General features: G+C 41.7%; 8 protein-coding genes across 8 annotated transcripts; 4 read left to right on the top strand and 4 right to left on the bottom strand.

Moving 5' to 3' along the window:
• The first annotated feature begins 528 nt into the window (after positions 1 to 528).
• On the top strand, positions 529 to 2,898 carry FA14DRAFT_175198 (uncharacterized protein). Its single transcript, XM_025500582.1, has one exon. It carries the CDS (start codon positions 593 to 595, stop codon positions 2,780 to 2,782), a length of 2,190 nt encoding a protein of 729 aa, XP_025352704.1. The 5' UTR covers positions 529 to 592; the 3' UTR covers positions 2,783 to 2,898.
• Positions 2,877 to 4,773, bottom strand: FA14DRAFT_87947 (uncharacterized protein). The gene has a single exon (XM_025503034.1). It carries the CDS (start codon positions 4,594 to 4,596, stop codon positions 2,971 to 2,973), a length of 1,626 nt encoding a protein of 541 aa, XP_025352703.1. The 5' UTR covers positions 4,597 to 4,773; the 3' UTR covers positions 2,877 to 2,970.
• A 27-nt stretch (positions 4,774 to 4,800) lies between these two features.
• On the bottom strand, positions 4,801 to 6,479 carry FA14DRAFT_162523 (uncharacterized protein). Its single transcript, XM_025499648.1, has one exon. The coding sequence runs from the start codon at positions 6,454 to 6,456 to the stop codon at positions 4,972 to 4,974; it is 1,485 nt and encodes a 494-aa protein (XP_025352702.1). The 5' UTR covers positions 6,457 to 6,479; the 3' UTR covers positions 4,801 to 4,971.
• Positions 6,480 to 6,677: 198 nt separating this feature from the next.
• Positions 6,678 to 8,036, top strand: FA14DRAFT_169150 (mitochondrial carrier; the record flags this gene model as incomplete). Its single annotated transcript, XM_025500188.1, has 2 exons — positions 6,678 to 6,782; positions 6,944 to 8,036. 2 exons carry the CDS (start codon positions 6,678 to 6,680, stop codon positions 7,772 to 7,774), a joined length of 936 nt encoding a protein of 311 aa, XP_025352701.1. The 3' UTR covers positions 7,775 to 8,036.
• A 2,132-nt stretch (positions 8,037 to 10,168) lies between these two features.
• On the top strand, positions 10,169 to 10,996 carry FA14DRAFT_116026 (uncharacterized protein; the record flags this gene model as incomplete). The annotated part of the gene is made up of 2 exons (XM_025496149.1): positions 10,169 to 10,508; positions 10,701 to 10,996. Coding segments are annotated over 2 exons (636 nt in total), but the record flags the coding sequence as incomplete, so codon positions are not given.
• Positions 10,997 to 12,652: 1,656 nt separating this feature from the next.
• On the bottom strand, positions 12,653 to 13,963 carry FA14DRAFT_127263 (WD40 repeat-like protein; the record flags this gene model as incomplete). Its single annotated transcript, XM_025496788.1, has 1 exon — positions 12,653 to 13,963. One exon carries the CDS (start codon positions 13,961 to 13,963, stop codon positions 12,653 to 12,655), a length of 1,311 nt encoding a protein of 436 aa, XP_025352699.1.
• A 352-nt stretch (positions 13,964 to 14,315) lies between these two features.
• Positions 14,316 to 18,011, top strand: FA14DRAFT_87862 (uncharacterized protein). The gene has a single exon (XM_025503033.1). It carries the CDS (start codon positions 14,448 to 14,450, stop codon positions 17,694 to 17,696), a length of 3,249 nt encoding a protein of 1,082 aa, XP_025352698.1. The 5' UTR covers positions 14,316 to 14,447; the 3' UTR covers positions 17,697 to 18,011.
• FA14DRAFT_87852 (BAR-domain-containing protein) lies at positions 17,796 to 19,283 on the bottom strand. Its single transcript, XM_025503032.1, has 2 exons — positions 19,249 to 19,283; positions 17,796 to 19,144 (listed from the first exon to the last, which is right to left on the bottom strand). The coding sequence occupies exon 2, from the start codon at positions 19,132 to 19,134 to the stop codon at positions 17,896 to 17,898; it is 1,239 nt and encodes a 412-aa protein (XP_025352697.1). The 5' UTR covers positions 19,135 to 19,144; positions 19,249 to 19,283; the 3' UTR covers positions 17,796 to 17,895.
• Positions 19,284 to 19,564: the final 281 nt, after the last annotated feature.

The following is a 19,564-nucleotide window of genomic DNA, read 5'->3' as shown; positions in this document are numbered from 1 at the left end:
GGTGCATACATTCTGCAAACTTGTCAAATTCATGCAATTGTGGGTGCTGGCAGATATGATATCGAAAAGGAATTCAGCAAACGAGCCTTGCAATAGTGAGATATCGAGGCTGATTTATTGGGTCAGGCCTGTCAGATGAGAAGGACGTGCAACATGTCATTTATACTTTGGTTCTGAAAATAACTTTCCACATATGTTCTACCCGTCCATAGAGTTGAAGAAGAAGATTCTTGCCCTTTCCATTGTGTCAATCATGCATGCAGAGTAGATAATCAAAGACTGTCAGATGGACTTTCAACGGTGCGATGATGGTTATTTTGGGATAGTCCGTTGGACATGAAAGTGAATGTTGTATGCATTGAGAACTGGACAAATAGCTTGGCGCAGCGTGCGCACGCAAAACGCAGGCAGGGCAGGGCTAGAATATTATTTACACGTGTGTGTGTGTGTGTGTCAGTGATACCTCTCTTTGTGTGATGTGCTCAGACTAATGGAATTCTCCACTCAGCTTGTGAATCAAATGAAACGGAGATCGAATTGAACACCATCTTTCAATCTTCTTATATCTTGCATTGCCTTACATGTTGCGCCAATGAACGAGAATGATCAAATCATAAACGAAAACGGACAAACTTTGAATGAAGAAGGATTACCGTTTATCAATGTTACAGAACAGATAGCAGAACAGGATGATAGGTTTGGCAAAGGTGTAGTTCAAACTTTCCGACCTACAGAGGAAAAGAGTAAAGAAGAGAGAAAGATATGGATGAATTCCATATTGAATCAGCTTGAACAAGATGAAGGGGAAGAGAACGTCATCCAAAAACACCTTCAAACCGAACAAAATTCTCAAAAGAGTTCGCATACCCGTGTTTCATCTGCAGATCGCCCATTGCCATCAAAATCAGTCTTGAAACATACATTTCACAATGTATCGCCCGATCCAAAATTTGGTGCTTCAGGTATCCGTAAAGGTTTCTTGAATATGAATCCTAGCAGTCCAGCAGCGGAGCATAGCAGTGATCCGATCGAACAAGTACGTTGGATGGCCGCCGATGATAATATGAGTGCTAGTACGAGCTCATTGGGCAGTATGGCAGATCAAATGACAAATGCCGATGAAAGAATGTCAAGAAGTGGAGAGATTGGCGGTAAAGTGAAGAAGAAGAAAAAGAGCGTTCGTATTCAAAGTCCAGAAGGTGTTCGTGAAAGCAAAAGTGTACGAGAGGAATTGGTTGGATCGATACGTGAAACAAAAAAGATCGGAAGTGATGTTGAAGATGAAGGAAACGAAGAAGAAGCCAAAATGATCGTTGAATTATTGGGAATCGATTCGATCAAAGGTCATCCTCAATATGAGTCCATAAAACAGAGCATGAAAGCACAAGAAGATGAAGCAAGACGATCAACCGAACAAGCGAATGCAAAATATCAATCCACAGGCAAGGCCACGGATGGTGTGCCTTCTGTTCGTAAGGAAGTGATCGAACATGCGCCAGGTAAGACTTCTGCATTGCCATCCTCGTCAAAGTCGAGAAAAGATTCAAGCGCATTCAAAATGGGATTCTTGAACGTTAAGCCCAAACAATACACAAAACCACCTTTACCCGCCGGTCCCCAAACCACGCAAGGTATATCTGCTTTGGAAAGAGCGACAAATCGAGATGAGATCATCTCGGAAGAAAGGATAAAGCAAGGTCTCACGCCAAGCGTTCCTCATGCTCGGCCTAGCAAAGCATTTGCAGAGAAACTAGAAGCACGAAAAAGAGGAGGAACGATTTCGAACGAACTTAACGACATCCACACCGAAAATGAAGGATCGGCAAAGATGAGCAAGGTGCGATTTGGAGAAACAAATGATGGTAAAGTTGATGTTCAAGTTGGTACGGCAGCCACAGAAGCTACCAATAAATTTCAAAATGATCCAATGGCCGGAATCGTAGATGATGATAATAGCGATGAAGATGATGTGATGGCTGAATTGGGCTTGGAAGTGTACGATGAAGAGCTGGACGAAGACCAGGTAGACGCTTTAGGATACTTCTCCGATGAGGATGCAGATCCGGATATAGGTTTCGATAGCGATGACATGGTGGAAGCAATCGTTCCGCCGCAATTTGATTCTGATGCTGGTGAAATAAATAATGATGACTTGCGAAGAGAATATGAAAGGATCAAGGCCAGCTTGATGCAGCAAAATGGATTTCACCCGAGCAAATTATCCGAAGGGCAGAAGAGCGGAGAAAGCTCAATGCCAACCGATGATATGGAGGGATTAAATGACGGACAAGATTTGAGCTTGATCGAGGAAGGCGCTGATCAGAACGCAAATATGAGCCGATTCCGAAGAGAACGTTTACATCGTGCAATGATGGGTAAGAAAGCAACCTCTCGTGAATTAGGGACAGGATCATCGTCTAGCACCGATGATCCGAGCGCTGCTTTACGAAATGCACACAACGTTGGTCCTAGCATGCTGATTCCTGCTTTGGCTAACGTTCGCTTTCCTAAACAAAAAGAAGATGGAACGATCCCCACTTCCGCAAATGAAATTGAACTTGACGGTCAAAGTGATGAAGAAGAGGACCGTTTGGAAAATGTTATGCGTGCTAGACTAGAACAGAGAGAGTTGAACAAAGAAGAAGGCATGAAGCAACAATCGGCTACGGAGCATAAGCCTCCCGAGGTATTATCTACTTCGGTTCACAAAGAGAATCCGCCCAAAACTGCAAAAAAGACTTCACTTTTCAAAGCACGCATGCAAGGACAATCGAACGAGTGAATTCGTCTACATACAGTGTGTACTTGGATGCCTAGCTTGCTATGCTGGTTCTCTCGGTGTTTCGTATACAATCTACAATTATCATGTATTATATTTGTCAATCAATTGCTTCGAACCAATAATCGCTTGATTATCTCATGAACAGATCCTGCCATTCTGATGAGGTGAATAGCGATTTAGTCTCATCCTTAGATGGCAAAGGTGTCAGAGTCGTTTTTTACGTTGTCCAACTTGATTCTTTTGTTCGATCGCAGACAGATACTGCATTCACATGGACTCCAATATCTGTCGATATCCACTTTTGGCGCAGGAAGATCTTTAAACTCCATGAGAGGACCAAAAACGTTTTCAGTCACAGTTGTTGCTTCTGTAAATGACGTACAATATTCCAAATCTTGGATCCATTCTTTACGTTCGTCAACCGTCAGATCTTCTGGCTTCATGGGACGATCACCGAACTCATCCAAATACTTTGCTCTTGCAAATGCCCAATAATCATATCCAGAGGCTGATTCTTTGCCGTAAAATTTAGCCATCCTTTGATCCATAGCACGCACAACGCCTTCAGGGTAAGTTTCCTGCAGCCAACAATCGTAATTGAAGAATTCTGCAGAGCTGGCAAATGAGCTGAGATAGATGTAGATGAACTCATCCGTCCTGAACAGCTCGACTGCAGCAGGGCTACGAGCTCTGCTTTTGATTGGCCAGATTTGAAGGCGACCACGAATACTACAGAGATTTTGCATACTTTGCAACACATCATTATGGTGTTCGTGACATACATAGGGTCCAAAAACGTGTTGAAACAGTTGCAAAAGAACTGGAACATCAGTCGGACTCTGCAAAACTGCTACTTGAAGCAATTCCAATTGCGCTTGCGTTGGCTTTCGATCCCAATCATCTAGGGAGGCATGAAGCCCTTCACTTACCCAATCAGGGTAGTAATCTCGTCTTTGAGTTCCTTTCACGATGCGCAATGCAGTCGATTTGGCCTTCGCTTCTTCATTGTCAATGCAGAAAATGGGATTGATCTTACTGTGCCCGTCTGTGTCATCATGTGCTACGTCGCTTTGAGCGCGCTTCTTGCCTCGACTGTTTGGTAAAGTCCAGTTTTCCTGTTCGTTCTCTTGATCCAACGAGGAATCTTCTTGCTCTTCCAAATTTTCAGTCTCAGAATGCGAGCTTTCGTCATCTTCTTCAATTTCAGAGGTGGCTGTGGAAGAATAGGAGTTGATGGATTGAACACCTTTGATGAGCATACCTTGCTCCGAATCTTCTTCCATGGCTAATGGTGTATCAGCTTTTTGTGCTTTACGGCAATTAATTTGCACGTCTGTTGAATCATTTGAAGATGCCTCGTCTTCTTCGATCCCATCTCCATGAGCGCTACTTTGCACCTTTTCTGAAGAAGCAAATGACACAGGTTGTGAATGACCTTCGTCTAAGTCTTCAACTGCATCACGTACTTGAAAAACGTTGTATGCATCTTCCTCAGCTTCGATGGAAGCTTCTTCTTCGATCAATTGGGGACTTTGGTATCGAGTGTGTGCCGAATGTTGATTATCGTATGAGCGTTCTTTCTCTTTGGATGATTTGTCTTCAAATATGCTCAATTTCCCTTTTGTCAAGTCCAAGCCACTATCATCAACGGTATTGATCGGATTATCTTGAGAATTTTGGGTAAGAATGAATTGATTGACCATATCCTTCACTTCTGCATCGTTTCTGTCAGCATTTGAGATGCATTCATCTGACAATTGATTATTTTGAATTTCAGGTGAGATGAAATCGTTTTCGTTTTTTTGTTCATTCATGATCAAGTTAAAATCAAATGAAAATGATGTAGGAAAGGGAAAGATTGAAATGAAAAAAGCATTCAATGCAAGTGCCTTTATTCTGAGTTGTACTTTTACCAATCTTCCGTTTTGCTCAGCAATGCAATAAAGACTGATTTTATGCGCGATTTGATGGGAAGAAGGTGAAAATATCACCGGAAGGAAGTCTTCATAAGAAAGGAGGGGAATAATTGAATTGCCGTCATGTCATGCAGCGCACGGACGTAAGATTTAATAGAAATGATCAATTGATTTCTATTCTGATTTTGATTAAAAAACAATCTTCGGCGCCGAAAAGGTATATGTGGTGGTGTACATGTTGTGACTATGAATGCGTCCAATCTTCTTCTCCTCTCAAAAACCTAAATGGGTACGTAATTCCTCTTCTATACCTTTCATATCTTTCTCATCTTCAACATCTTTCCCTTCTGATCGTAATTTGTCTTTTCTTTCTTTTTCCAATTGATTTAGCATATCCGCATGCTCTTTTCGCTTTTGGATCTCTTGTTCTTCATTCACGTCCACTTTCCATGATCCACTTTCCATCTCTTTCTTTTCTTCTTCATCCATACCGTTCAATTCATCCAAACATCTTTGACATTCACACGGACCAAACATATATTCTCGCCAAAGTAACATCCTCCTTCTTGATAATTCCAATGATGGATCTTGATACGTGATCACTAACTCATCTCCTTTTCTGATATCCTTTTTGGCCAAAGCTGTGATCTTTGTTGCTTGACGTACTCCATGTCTTGAGGGCGGATGACGAATGGATACATTTGGTAAACAAGAATGATTTAAATGACTATGGACGAGATACATTCCTCCTTGTGCTTCGGTATTGATATTCGCACGGCCTAACAGCAAGACAAAGTTGTCCCAAGTAAACAACCTTTCCGCAACATCCACTGGAAAATCTCTCCATAGCGGCCACTTTTTCCTTTCTATTCGTGGATCCAATCCTTTGCACAACAACGAATGCGCTTCTTGCATACTGGTCAAAAACGCTGATCGTTCCACCTCCCATCCAGGATTACGTGCTCTTCGTTCCAATTCCGAAACGGTAGCGAAGGCATCAAAGTGAGACATCATCTCTTCAAGCGACGATTTGGGTTGTTCCTCTGTTCGTTTGTTGTTTTGTGACGTATTTAAACTGGCCGGAGCGTGATTGGAGTGTGTCAATAAGATCTTTGCCAACGTTTTTGAGACAATTGCAAGCGAAAGCCATTTTTGTATTGATAAAAACTTATTGAAAGGCTTTATGGAGGGGTTTAGACCTGGACAAAGGATGGCATGATGTGCAGATTGTGCTCTAATTTGGCATAGTCTTGTGCAAAAGCGTGATTCGCAATCTTTTTGACCGCATCGAACGACCAATGAACCGGCCAAAGGAGCGAAACAACTTGCACATAATTCGCCTTGTTCCACTTGACGCATAGCTTGTGAAGGAGCAGAAGCAACGAAAGCATCTTCGTTGAAGATCGTTTGTCCTTCCTTGAAATCTCGATCGGCAATCAATCCTTTACCTTTTATACGATCAAAATAAACGGCTTTGATTCCATCTGAAATGTTTAGAGATGCGTCCAAATGGGATAAGGGTACATGTGAAGGTACGTCGTCCTGTTTTCCGTTCGTTGAAGGTTTTGATTGACGTAAATTAGCTTTGACTAATATTGTTTTTAATCTCTTTTCGCTCAGAGACCATTGATTTTCCGTTTGCAATTGTGCTAGTAATTTTGCTATACCTAAAGTAGGTAGCTCATTCAATTTGATTCGAGATGCTTCAACCACTTGTTCTTCAGATGGTATTTGTTTTTCCTTTTCTGTGACAGACATTATTTTGTTTTGATGACAAGATGTCGTGTGAAGAAGGAAAGAGTTCAAATTTAACATTTCTTCTTGACAGATTCAAAAAAGCGCTAATGCGCGATTGCAATCACGTTTTTCCGAGCACTTGAATTTATGAAGAGGAACGGGCTTAACGGAATAAAGGACGACAAGAAGGTTTATCGTCTTTCAATCTGGTCACCATCTTCATTTCAAACTAAATTCAAACAATGGCTTCAAAAAAGAGACAAGAAAAGCCATTCAATTCACTATTTGCAGGTGCTCTTGCAGGTGCAATTGAGGGTTTTGTCACTTATCCTACCGAGTTCGTTAAAGTGAGTAAAGAGAGATGATGGTCTTATCATTACAGATACAAATAGGGATCAGAGCTGTGTTTCTGTCTAGCCGGCGGTCGGAACCTGATCTCAGACCTATATTCTATGCTCTACAAATCTTCATCGGCACGCTTATACAACGCTCTTCCTTCTGTGTTCAGACACAAGCACAATTTGCTGCATCGCAAGGTCAAAAGCCACCTGGTCCTATTGCAATCATTCGAAATACGTTGGCTCAAAATGGGTTTCGTGGTTTATATGCTGGCTGTTCGGCCTTGGTTACAGGAAATGCGTTGAAAGCTGGAGTACGTTTTTTATCATACGATAGTATCAAATTGGCGGTTGCCGATAGTAAAACTGGACAACTTTCATTACCTCGTTCGATAGCTGCTGGCTTCTTAGCTGGCTTATGCGAAGGTGCTTTTGCGGTTACGCCATCTGAGGCGATCAAAACTCGTTTAATTGAAGATGGAAAACGACCTAAAGCTGAACGACATTATAATGGTCTCATCAGCGGATCTGCTGCAATCATACGTAAAGAAGGTATCTCCAGCATTTATCGTGGCCTTGGTCCAACGATGATGAGACAAGGAGCCAATTCTGCAGTCCGATTGACAACATATTCTGCTTTACGTACAATCGCAACAAAGGATGGCCGTAAACCTGGAGCGATTGAAACTTTTGCAATGGGTTCGATAGCAGGAATCGTGACAGTATATACAACTATGCCTTTTGACGTTGTTAAAACTAGAATGCAATCTGAAAGGGCAAGTCAATATCGTGGCGTTGTGGATTGTGCAGTTCAGATTGCAAAAAATGAAGGAATACGAAATTTTTGGAAAGGAACGACGCCTAGATTGGTTCGATTGATCATGAGCGGAGGAATTGTGTTTAGCATTTATGAAGCAACATTGGATGCTCTAAATGCTTTAGAGAATAAAGTTGACAAGGATATTAAGCCAAAAGTCAAAGAGACTGTTTCGACAAAGTGAAGTAGTAGAGGCATATGTATTAGTCAAATGATAGATAGAATGTGATCATAACTATAATCGCGATCAAGAATCGATTGAATGTCAAGTATAGAAGCCGAAAAGCCAAATGAAAGCTCTTTGTCCCGATGCCCTTCCCCAGTAGAAGAACAATGCTTTTATTGCATTTCGTACGATATGAAGGTAAGCGGGTAGGATGCCACAATGCAACAATCTGCATCCATTCATGGTAATTAGCGTTAAACCTTAATTGGTTGTTGGTAAGACAAATTGACTAAAGGCTACGCCGTGAGTGGAAAGATGAAAAGTTATTTAACGATTTTAGCTGCAGAAAGTATCTTTGCACTTTATTCATTCTGAAATTTGGGCACCATCACAGCCAATAATTGCCCAAAATAAAAGGGGGGGGGGAGCGGTAAACAGTCAGAGCATTACGCCGATTCGCATACTAACTTAAACAGGGTCATCAATATAGTCAATTTAGAAAACACACCATCTTGCCGTTTTCATTTATCTAGATCAAGGTAAAAATGCCGTTAATTAGAGTTTTATGGTCTATTCATGACACTTTTATCAAAGATCTCAACAAAGGGATCATTGCTAAATCACACGCTAATGGATTGGCAAATGTGTTGGGTTTAGGTAGGTAAGTTTTAAGGTATATATGAAAGGCAGAAGGGATTATACAAGAAGTAAGTGGTACCACTTTCTAAGACATTTAACATTCTAAAGCCTATATAAACATGCTTATTGTATACCGGTCGCTTATATATATACACTTATATTGATTGTATATAGTGAATTCCCACTTTCCCTTTGTTCTTTTTAAGTAGTCGATTAGACTGACATTGTACAAGAATATATCTTTATAACACTGATCTTTTACACAGAAACAAAGAATTACATGGTAAGACGAATCATAAATCTATGATAATCTTTTATGGATGTATGAATGGGCATTTGCTTATATCATTTCCTGCAGCTTTATGACCGGACATTGTCAAGCATTTTGGACCGATCCCAATTTTTGACTGCATGACGCTAGGCGAAGAATATCTTTTTTTTTGTTGTTGTTTAAACGCGCACGTCCTAAAGTGCATACAAATTAATTAAAAGATAGAAAGCCTGTATTCGTTCACTATATAGAATCAGTCAAACCTTGCTTGCATATGATCAAAATAAAAAGAAGAAATCAAAAAAAAGGCATCATCACACTGCCATTCAGATAATGCATTTTGCTGTAGTACTATAACAGTAACAACAAACAGTGAGGGTACAATTACCATTTCATTCCAAAAATACATCCATTACCTTTTTTATTGTTTTGTACGCATACATTCTTCTTAATCTTCTTTTCATGACCATCATCGATTTGCAAATTCGTTCAACTTTCTCATTGCGTCATTGGTGAATAGTTCAAAAGGCTTGATTGATTCAGTCTCAAATACTGGTAGACCGATCTGGTATCCGGTGTGATCGAAAGAAGAAGGAGACAAAGATAACGATTAACGAGACAGAAACGATTTTCATCCAAACTCATTTCACCCATTCATCCATCTAATTCTTGGATCGCCATCGCCTTTGTTTTGTAATGATCTCTCGGTTCATTCTCGGCTGACGCCAATCAAGGGTACTCATTCGGTCATCTTCGGCAACAATACGCGGCGATCGTGTTCAAATCGGCACGCATTCTTGGCTGAACATCAAACGGCATTTTCTCATCACACAGAGCAAGGTAACATCTAGATCCCTGGACGAGAGCATTCAAAGTCATATATTGGGTGGAGATATAAGGATCTTGCAATGTAAGTTTCAGTAAAAGAATGAAGAGGAAGAGAGATGGAAGAGTATAATGATCAATCCTCAACTTTCTTTCGGTGGTCAAAAAGGATTCAGTGTTGGCTGAATGTGAAGCGCCCCGTATTGATTTGCGTAAGAAATCCATGAAGACAACATTGAGGGAATGGCAACCATGAAAGCGGTACGCTTTGTATGTCATTCATCTTTTGGACGAAGTTCATTTGCCTGCTCTTCACTTTTGGCGCTCTTGCCGAAATTATGTGTTGTTCTGTCGTCTTGGTTTGGCTGAATGCACTGCCGAAGTGACGTGATTTGATTGACGGAGTAAAACGAGTAAACTCTGTACCGAATACTTACCTAGTTCCTCTTTTTTACCCCGTTACCCAAACTTTTCATCATGTTGCCTTTCCATCTCACTCTCTTCCATCTTCGATCTCGACTTTCGTTGGTTCATTACACTAGTTCAACGAAAATATGGCCGATACTATCGAGAGCTCCTTTCAAGGCTACGTGTGAGTATTGTATGATTTGTCCATTTTCTTTGCACCTTTCTCACTCACCTTATCATCTACCCTTTCTTATCAAAACAAAAGATCAACTACCCATGACGCTCTTTTGATCTTTGAATGTGTTCGACGAGGGGTGATGCCCAAAGTCAAGAGGAGGTTACGTGATGATGAGCGAAAGCTGATAAAGAGCGGACAAGTGTTTGTATTCGATGAGAAAGAGAGCGGAATAAAAAGATGGACCGATGGGCTTCTATGGAGTCCAAGCCGAATTTTGTTCAACTTTCTCGTTTATCGTCAAGTGGAGAAGAAAGCAAATACAAACACAACAGCAGCAAGACCTGGATCTCAACAAGATATCAGCTCACCTTCTATTACACAAAATCCTAGCTCAAGCGGATCAACAGAGCATCTCAATCCACTTGCTTTGGGTGCAATCGGCTTCGCAGATCCTTCTTTCTCTTCGCCTTCCAATATTGATTCCAATCCAGAAGCCAATCGGATGCGATCATCAAGTGCGGCATCCGACTCATATGCAGGCTGGGAATCCCTTTCGATGCTTGAAGGCTTCAATGTTGCCCCACACTCAACATCTTCTGGAAATGCCCAAACGGGCGTGATAGGTCAAAATGATGCAAGGACTGATAGAAGTTTGGTAGGAAGCCTAACAACTTCTTATCCTTTCGCTAAAGGCGGTTTGTGCAAGAAAACTATTTCCATTCAGGTAGAAAATTCGACACAACATTTGATTTCCTATTACACAGTAGAAGATGTTCGTTCAGGACGATTACGAACGCCCTCTTCTTTACCTGAGATTGCATCTTTGGCTATCTCGCCAATCTTTTTGACGAAAACTTCTTTTCGTTTTCCACCCTCGATACGATATGGTTTAGATGGAATACCGCGATTCGATGGAGAAGATGAATCAACCCTTCTTCCGCGAAAGGATGGCCAAGAATCCAGCGGTGAAGGAACAAGCTCGGGCAGCGAAGCACAACAGTTTCGAAGACAACATCAAGCCAGACCACATTCGATGCAAGGTCATTCACGCGGAAGATCATTCGGAAGTGGTACATCGAGGGGACGTGCAATGACCTTGGCAGGCCAAACACAAGGTCAAACTCTTAACGCAATCGTTTCTTCCTCTTCACAGCCTTCGATCAGAGCTCCACCACTACCGCATCAAATTGGAGGTTCAGGAAATTTGACTTCTTCCAGGAGATCATTTGACGCAATTTCTAGATCGGCTAGAAGTCGCTACGAACCTTATCCTGGAAGTGCAATAGGAACAACATTCTCTGGTCTCTCAACGCCACAGTATGGACAAGATCAGCAAACATTTCAGTCAATCAGACAGCAGGATCAATTACAAAATGACTTTTTTGGTTCGGCGGGAATGCAAAATGGAGCTTTACGGATTGGTGATGAATCGAATGGAATGTTTAGTACGATGAGCATGTCTCCTTCGCCAACTGGGGCGTCTATATCTTCCATGATGCCACCACAACAAAATTTCGCAACTACTGATCACGCAAATTCGGCAATCTTTTCTGCATTTCCAGATTTGAATTCGTTTGATGTTCAATCGACACAACCAATGAGTTTGACAGGCATGCATAATCAATGGCAAGACGATACACTAACGAATCAGCCGTCATTTATTCCGATGGGCTCTTCTGATCCCTCAACACAACAGCCATTCTCGTCTTTGCAACAATCATCTGTATCGCGCGCACGTTATCCGACAAATAACATGCAAAATGCAGGAATTGGGTTCGATGTCGATCATGATCAGCAACAGCAGCAACAGATCCCATTTAGCATGGCTAATGAAGCGCAGCCTGTCACAGCATCTAGTGGTACTGGAGCTATAATGTTTCCCTATAATCAATTCACAGAAACTGACAACTTACAAGCTTCGGGTATGCCATCTGATCCTTTGACATCACCCTTTGCAAATTCAATGACGACTGGTGACGTATTGATCCATGAAGGAAGGCTGCCTTCTCCTAGGAAACAAAACCTCCATAGAGCACGGCAATCGCAACAATTGCAAGAGCATCTTCGACAACATCATTCACGCCAACCGCATTTTCAATATCAACAATTTCATCAAGAATAAGGACAAGCACAATCGCCAAATCAGAATTTGCATGGGCAGGCCCAAACTTCGTATTCTGGAATGGGTAGCATCTTTTTGTCAAAGCCAGAACAATGAGATTGACTACTTCACATTCTGATACTTGTTTTCATATTACGCTGGCAAACTTTTACGACAAGGACTTTCCCCTACTTTTGAGCGTCACCAAACATCATTCTTCACCCATCTTCATTCTTGGTTCAACCTTCTCATTATGTTTTTGCTTCAACCTCATCCAAATCCTTGCTTTTTCAATTTTGGGCCTTATTCTCTTCCTCCGATGTCATCTGATACAGATCTTGCATGTATTCTCACAACTCAACATATACAATCGTTTACAAGCTGTAACAACAGCATTTCATTCTCTACCTTGAGCATACGCAAAATTTGTATGTACTACTACTAGTGTACTAATCAAATACATTCTTTATCATTTTACGCCGTTTCTTTGTACATCTTTATCGTCTTATCTGCACCTCCGGTCAACAGACGTGTACCCGTTTGATCAAAAGAAGAACAAAAGATTCCTGCTTCGGAGTCTAAAGAGCCTGGTTGAGGTATATCCAACGAGGATTGGAACGGCACGCCAGAATCATAATCGAAAAACTTCATCGATCCATCATCGCCTCCAGAAAACAAAACGCCATCCGGATTCACGCTGAGGGTGTTTACGATACTTTCATGTGTCATGTTGTTCATTAAAGTGCCTTCAGGGCATCTCCATGTTTTAATATTTCGTCCGCCTGATGAACCAGAAGCAAAAGAAAATTGCTGTGGATGTGAGGTTAAAGCACGAACGGACTTCTTGTGATGTGTTAAAGTAGATATCGATTTTCCTGCTGCCAAATCCCATAGTCGAACGGTAGCGTCCATACTTCCAGTTATCACTTGTGGATCACTTTCTTGACAGATTATACTAGCAATCGTACCTTTATGACCGGAAAGAACGTGAATTTGTGCTTTCGTTCGCATGTCCCACACACGTGCCACAGCATCTCTTCCAGCAGTGATCAAAACATCCAAAGTAGGATGTAAGGCTAAACAATATACACCCGACAAATGACCGTGATATTGACGAATGACCTTGTTCGTTTCCAGATCCCAGCATTTGACCATCTTATCTTCACCGCATGAAAACATGTATGGATGACGAGAAGATACTGCCAAGCCACGAACGGTAGAGATATGACCTGTCAAACTCAATTTCAATTCGCCCGATGCCAAATCCCATATTTTGATCATCCTATCGCCCGCTCCTGTCGCAAACCATTTATTATTCGGCTCAACAGCAATGCAACGTACCCAGCCCAAGTGACCACTTATAACCCTTGAAAGTTTCCATTGAGGATGGAAGGTCGGCTTGGCAATCCTATTTGCTGCATCCTTCTTTTTTACCAAAGCAGAAGATAATAAACTTTGACTGGTTGTATTTGTTTTATTCTCTTCATCCGGCCTTCTTAATGCAATAACACCGTTTTGCTCACTTATTTGCTGATCAAATGCGGATGTAGTATTGTGTGTTTGGTATCCTGTTCCTTGAAGGTCGTCAATATAGCTTTCGGTCAAAGAAGATGGGATACTCGAAGGCGCTTTTCGCTTTTGTCCGACCAATATCCGTGTATCTTCTGCATTTTGCGATGGCTTTGATGGATTCGCATTCGCTTGTTGTGATAAAATAGAATTTGGAAGTTGTTTGGCATCTTGATATTCACTTTTCATTTTTGCCGAGAGTCTTGATTTCAACATGCTCTCATAAGGATCAATGATTGATCTTGAAGATGTGAAAGGTGACAATGCAGATGATTCATCATTTTGAAATAAATACTTTGTCTTTTGTGATGCCAAAAGATTCGGAAGTTGCTGTAATGTGACCTTGGAAGAGGAAGCTTGTGCTTCGTTCGAGGTGTTTGCCATTATTCCAACTTTGAATGATCGATGTAAAGAAGATGGAGGTGAATCTGTTGGTCTTGGAAGAATGCACTTTTTTTGTGGCTTTGCACGTGATGTTACGCGCTATTTAATCATATTCATAGCTTGTGCAAGCCTTTAATCGTAGCGTAACGCGCCATAACTTTTTAAATTCCCGCGTCAACATTCAATTAAGCAACACTTGCAGCCATCATCATTACGATTGCTCGTAATATCTCTTGCCTCTTTAAATCTCCAATAATCACATTTCATCAATCACTACAAGATACATCAGACTTGATGAACGACATCTTTCGGCAAGATGGAATTTTCGCAAGATGAAAGCGAAGAAGTAAGCAAGCTCAAAAAACAACTCGTTGAGGAACGAATGCATTCATCGCAATTACAACATACACAAGTCAAGCTTATAGAAGAAAACAAAAATCTCAAAGACAATTTGAAACATTTTCAATCTTCTTTCGATGAAAATGCAGCCAAATTGGATCGAGCAGAAAGAAATCAAGAGTCAATTCGAGATGAACGTGATCGATTCAAATTGAACAGTGATAATTTAGAGCAAGCTTTATCGAAAGCCAAAAATCAATTATCACAAAAGAACAAATTCGATCGATTGGAAGATGATGTAAGAGTAGATGTCATGAGCAGACCCGAAAAGGAACTCATTCAAGAGATTGATCAATTGAAAGAAAAGTGCAAGGCGCTCGAAATACGATTGAATGATGTACAAGTGATGGCAGATGCGGGACCCTCTTCTATTGGGTCAGACGCAAAGTATGCATCCGCCAAACTACTCTCATTGGAAAATGAAAATACGACACTCAAGGCTGATAACCAAAGATTACGTCAGGGCAGCACAATGATAATCTCCGATTCAAATCCAAGCAATTTTGCAAGTGAAGAACAACACTCGCGCGAATTGATCACTAAACTGAATCAACAAATCGCAGCTGCCAAAGAGAGATCTTTACGATTTGAACGTGAAGCCCTGATTGCCTCCAATGAGCGTTTGGCAAGCGAAAAACGAACAAAGCATGTGATCCAATCACTAGAAACTGCGCGCGATGATTTGAAGGATGAGGTGAAGCTACGTGAGGCTCACATCAACGAACTGGAGAAACAATTGCAAGGCATTCATACTTTGTTGGACAAGGAAATTGACTCGCCTTTCAACGAGATAGAGGGAAGGATACGTAATTTGATTCAAGATGGCAAAGATGTAACATCTATACGTACAATCTTGATGAAATGGCGAAGCGATGACATACGTGTAGCAAATAAAGCAGAGTTGCCAAAGTCAGTCAGCGATCTAGCAGCCCAAATCGTGAAAGCGTACTTAGAGCTGGACATCGCTTATCAAACAATGAAGAAAGCTGCAGAAACGAATTCGCTCCTTGTCGAAGACCTACAGAAAGAACTGCAAAAATCATCACAAGCTTCTAAAGCGCTCAAAAAGCGCGAGAAAGAGATGGTGAAAGCCAAGGGAAGATTGAAAATGTTGTCCGGATCCCTGCAAAAAGCTCTGCCTTTGGCTGCTGGCTTGCAATCCGTTGTGGGTGATGCTAGCATAAGTGGAGCAGGAGGTGTATCATTTTCAGCGATCGGTGATGAAACAATCGCTGGAGGAAATGAAAGTACGTTAGGCGGCTTACGTGGATTTGAAGCAGATTTAGTAGATGAGATGGAACAATTGATCACGTATGTGGAAGATTTGGATAACCGATTGGAGTTTCAAAGAGTTGAACAAGAGATTAGAGAGATGAGTGCAATAAGCGAGCGAGACAGATTGAAGAATGAACTTTCAGTCTTGGAACGAGAGTATCTGGAAGTCAAAACGTCATTACAAGATGCAAATCATGGCCATCAAGTTGAAGTACATCAATTGCAGGAAGAGAAGCGAATAGCAATAGAACAGGCCGAGGATGCTTATTCAGTAGCGAAACAGCAAGAGGAATCTTGCACTCAAATGGAGAAGAAGCTTGCTCATCATGAGCTACTTGCCAATCAGGATATAGAGAATCTGCTTCAACTTTTGGACAGATACCAACAAGTACTTCAGGATGAAGGCTTGAGATGGCAAACCATGTCAAAAGTTCAATCGATCGATATGACCCAATTTGCTGCTGATCTCATCAAGAGAAGTGCAGATTGGGATTCTTCGCAAAGGGCAGTAATTGACATGGAGCGTGAAAAAGCTCGTCAACTGGAAGCTACGTTGTCCGATCAACAAGAGAGATACGAAGTAGAGAAACAAAGACATGAGACTAAGAGTCAAGCTTTGATCATCTCGATGAAAGAAGAATTGGAGTATTGTAGAGCTCAAATTGAGGAAAGAGCACAAAAGGAGGAAGAGCAGGCAAAGATCGTTGCACAAAATGCGTTGCTGCTCGCGGAATTACGAGAAGAAATTGCAAAAGAACGTACAAAGGCTGAATCACTTCAACGAGATTGGACAGCCTTCGAAGCTCAATTATTGGAAGACAATGCAGTCAAAGATCGAAAACTTGAGGAAGCGCAAACTGAAATCAATACACTTACAAATCGCGAAAATGACACTTCAAGCACAGCAAAGGAGAAAGAGATGACTGAAGCCTTATCTATTGCACAAAGCACGATTGAACATTTAGAGCATGAATTGGCAATCAAAGCGCAAGAGTGTGAAGATGCAGACGACAAAGAGATTGCACTACGCAAAGATAATAAGCGTTTGCTATCACGGATTGCTACAATGCAAGCTCGCCTTGAAAAGTTACAACAACCCCAGTTCCAGCAAAATAAAGCACTGGATACAGTGCCTTCCAGTGTTCCACCTTCAAGTAGCTCAGGCAGTCTGAAGCAATCTCATCCGACCAAATTGTCGAAAGATCAACCTGTCACACGAAAGCGACGTAACTCGGACATGGAAGAAAAGCAGGTCAATGGCGAGAAAACATTGAGTGGGAACACAGAAGAACTGCCTTCCTCAAAAGTGGATCGCGCATACGTCTACGCTCCCGGTCCAACGTCAATGACACTCAATGCAAGTCAGCGAAACGCTCGAGATCGTTTTAGTCCCGCTTTCAGTGCTGGTCAGCACCATAACCATGCTATCGGGAAGAACGCTGGTGCTACTCCAATTGATGAGATAAGCTTTAAGCAGAAGGGTATTCCTTCAGAAGATAGTACGATCAATCCTCCTTCTTCTGCAGCCGGATCAGATGCCTTGAATCGGTCACAAGGTCGGTCCGGCGGATCATCAAAGCCAAGTGATTTGGTGGCCTTGCGGTTGCAGCAAAAGATAGCCAGTCAACCTAGTACCACTTCCGTTCTCAACACAAGCACACAAAGTCTCAATCCAGCCCGAATCAAAGATCGAACCAACAAACCTCGTGAAAATGTAAATGTCAAAGCAAACTTTAATTCTTCACAAAAAGACACTATCCAAATACAAAAAGCTTCGAACGATAACGATTTTATGACAAAGTTGAATCGATATCGAACACCATCTAATGGATTCTCAGGAACTACGTCAACTACAATGCAAGATCATTCTCGTCCACCTTTGAGAGGGTAATCGTGCACTTTCTCTCTTTTTGACAACATCTGTACAATAGCACGACTGCATCATTCATACTCCTTTGGACCTGTTTTATAGTAAATCAATTATCAATGTAATCTACACCTGCAATTGTCGTACGAATGAGAGAGAGGAAGAGGAACAGATCACGACAAATCTTAATGATTACCCAATCGTAAGTAAGAAAGACTGATGATCACTCATCTCGTACATAATTTCCTGGGAAAACGCCTTGTACGCCATTCAACCTTCCTGTCCACCAATCTTCAGTGCTTGCGGTCTTTTCCACAACTTCGATACGATCTCCTGCATTAAAAGTGAGATCCCCTTCTGCTTGTGCTGCATAATCATAAAGAGCAACAACGTATTGAATTGCCGGCTTAGCGGCAACGCCAGGCTTTCCGGGAATTGGCGGTGGTGCTCGTTTGGTGGTGGCAGCAGCAGCAGCGGTAGATGCTCCGCCTGCACTGTACGATGGCGGCGGCGCAGCGGATGTGGTTGATGCAGATCTTCCTAAGCTTGCCTTTGATCCCAAAGTAGATGTTGGGCTTCCAGATCCTGCGCCGGAACTTGATCGTGCTTGTTGCAATAACCTTGCTGATGGCATTGCTGGTTTTCGAATAGTCAATGCCTCTAATCGTTCAGAAGCATCGTTTAATTGTGAAACGTAATCTTGTTCTAAACGAGCAACACTTTCTGCCGAGATGTCGTACTTACCATTGGCAAAGTTTTGTAACTTGTCCAAAGTTAAATAGTACACATTTAGTTGCATGTAGTAGAACGAATGAAACAAGGGTGTCATGAATCGGGTCGCCATTTCGAAAAATCTTGGCAATTCTTCCTTCATCAAATTGTTATAATGCTCGTAATCTGCAGCAGCCGTTTCGTAATCTTGTTCAACCTTGAACAGATTTTGTTCATCTTTGAGAGTCTTTTCCTTCTTGTCGCGCAATTTGGTGTATGCATTATTGTGACGATCGTAATCAACCAATTTGTGATCTCTCTTTGTGATATTTTTGCGAACCGTTTTGCAAATAGAAATGAATTCTTGAACTGGCTGTAAAATTCTTGATTCGATCAATTCAACTTCAGGCGTTAAAAGTTCACGTAATTCATCCAAAGCCTGCTGAAAATAGCTGGCATTGACAATCGTATTTGTTGCTTCAGGATGTGCACGTTCGATATCAATCTCATTGCCCATCGGCCTGAACAAGGTTCCATAATGTTCACAAAATCCCGATCCGCTCAATAACATCGCTTTGACAGCATCTCGAAATGATGATGAATCTTTTTGCAGCTTTTCTGAATACTTTTCAATGATTCCAAATCGCCTATTGAGGTCATCGAATACGGCATCATTTGATTTTTGCGAAAGACCAACTTTGCTTCCCATCATTTGGGGAGCCCGTTTGACAAACTTTCCGATTCCCTTCATGGTGAATTCGCTAAGCCGAGTGGAAAATGTAGGAGTAGGTGTGGATGTGGTAGAAAGAGATGATTCGGGTTGTGAATTTGTTTCTTGATTTGTTGATTGGATGCTATCTCTTACCCCTCTTTGTCCAATCTTATTTGGTGGTGGAGTTGTGTATTTATCCTCCGGCATTGTGCTTGCGTAAATGTATTTTGTAAATGCGTGCGCTCGCTGTTTCCTAAAACAAAAGGGCTGTGCTGGCTGGCGGGCGGGCAAACGGCTAGCGTATAAGGAGGGGGAATCAGTAATACTGCTTCAACCTCCTCTCTCTTTGCATATGAGCATGTATGCCGCCTAGGAGGAAGAGGTGGAAAAGGGTGTTGTAATCATATTCTTAAGAGTGATGATGATGATGATGATGATGATGAAGGACAAAAAAACAAGATGGGAGGCA

This window comes from Meira miltonrushii (genome assembly GCF_003144205.1).
Source record: "Meira miltonrushii strain MCA 3882 unplaced genomic scaffold FA14scaffold_5, whole genome shotgun sequence".
Classification (NCBI taxonomy): Eukaryota; Fungi; Basidiomycota; class Exobasidiomycetes; order Exobasidiales; family Brachybasidiaceae; genus Meira; species Meira miltonrushii.
The sequence above is the reverse complement of the archived record's forward strand: the minus strand, read 5'-3'. Positions and strand labels throughout refer to the sequence as shown.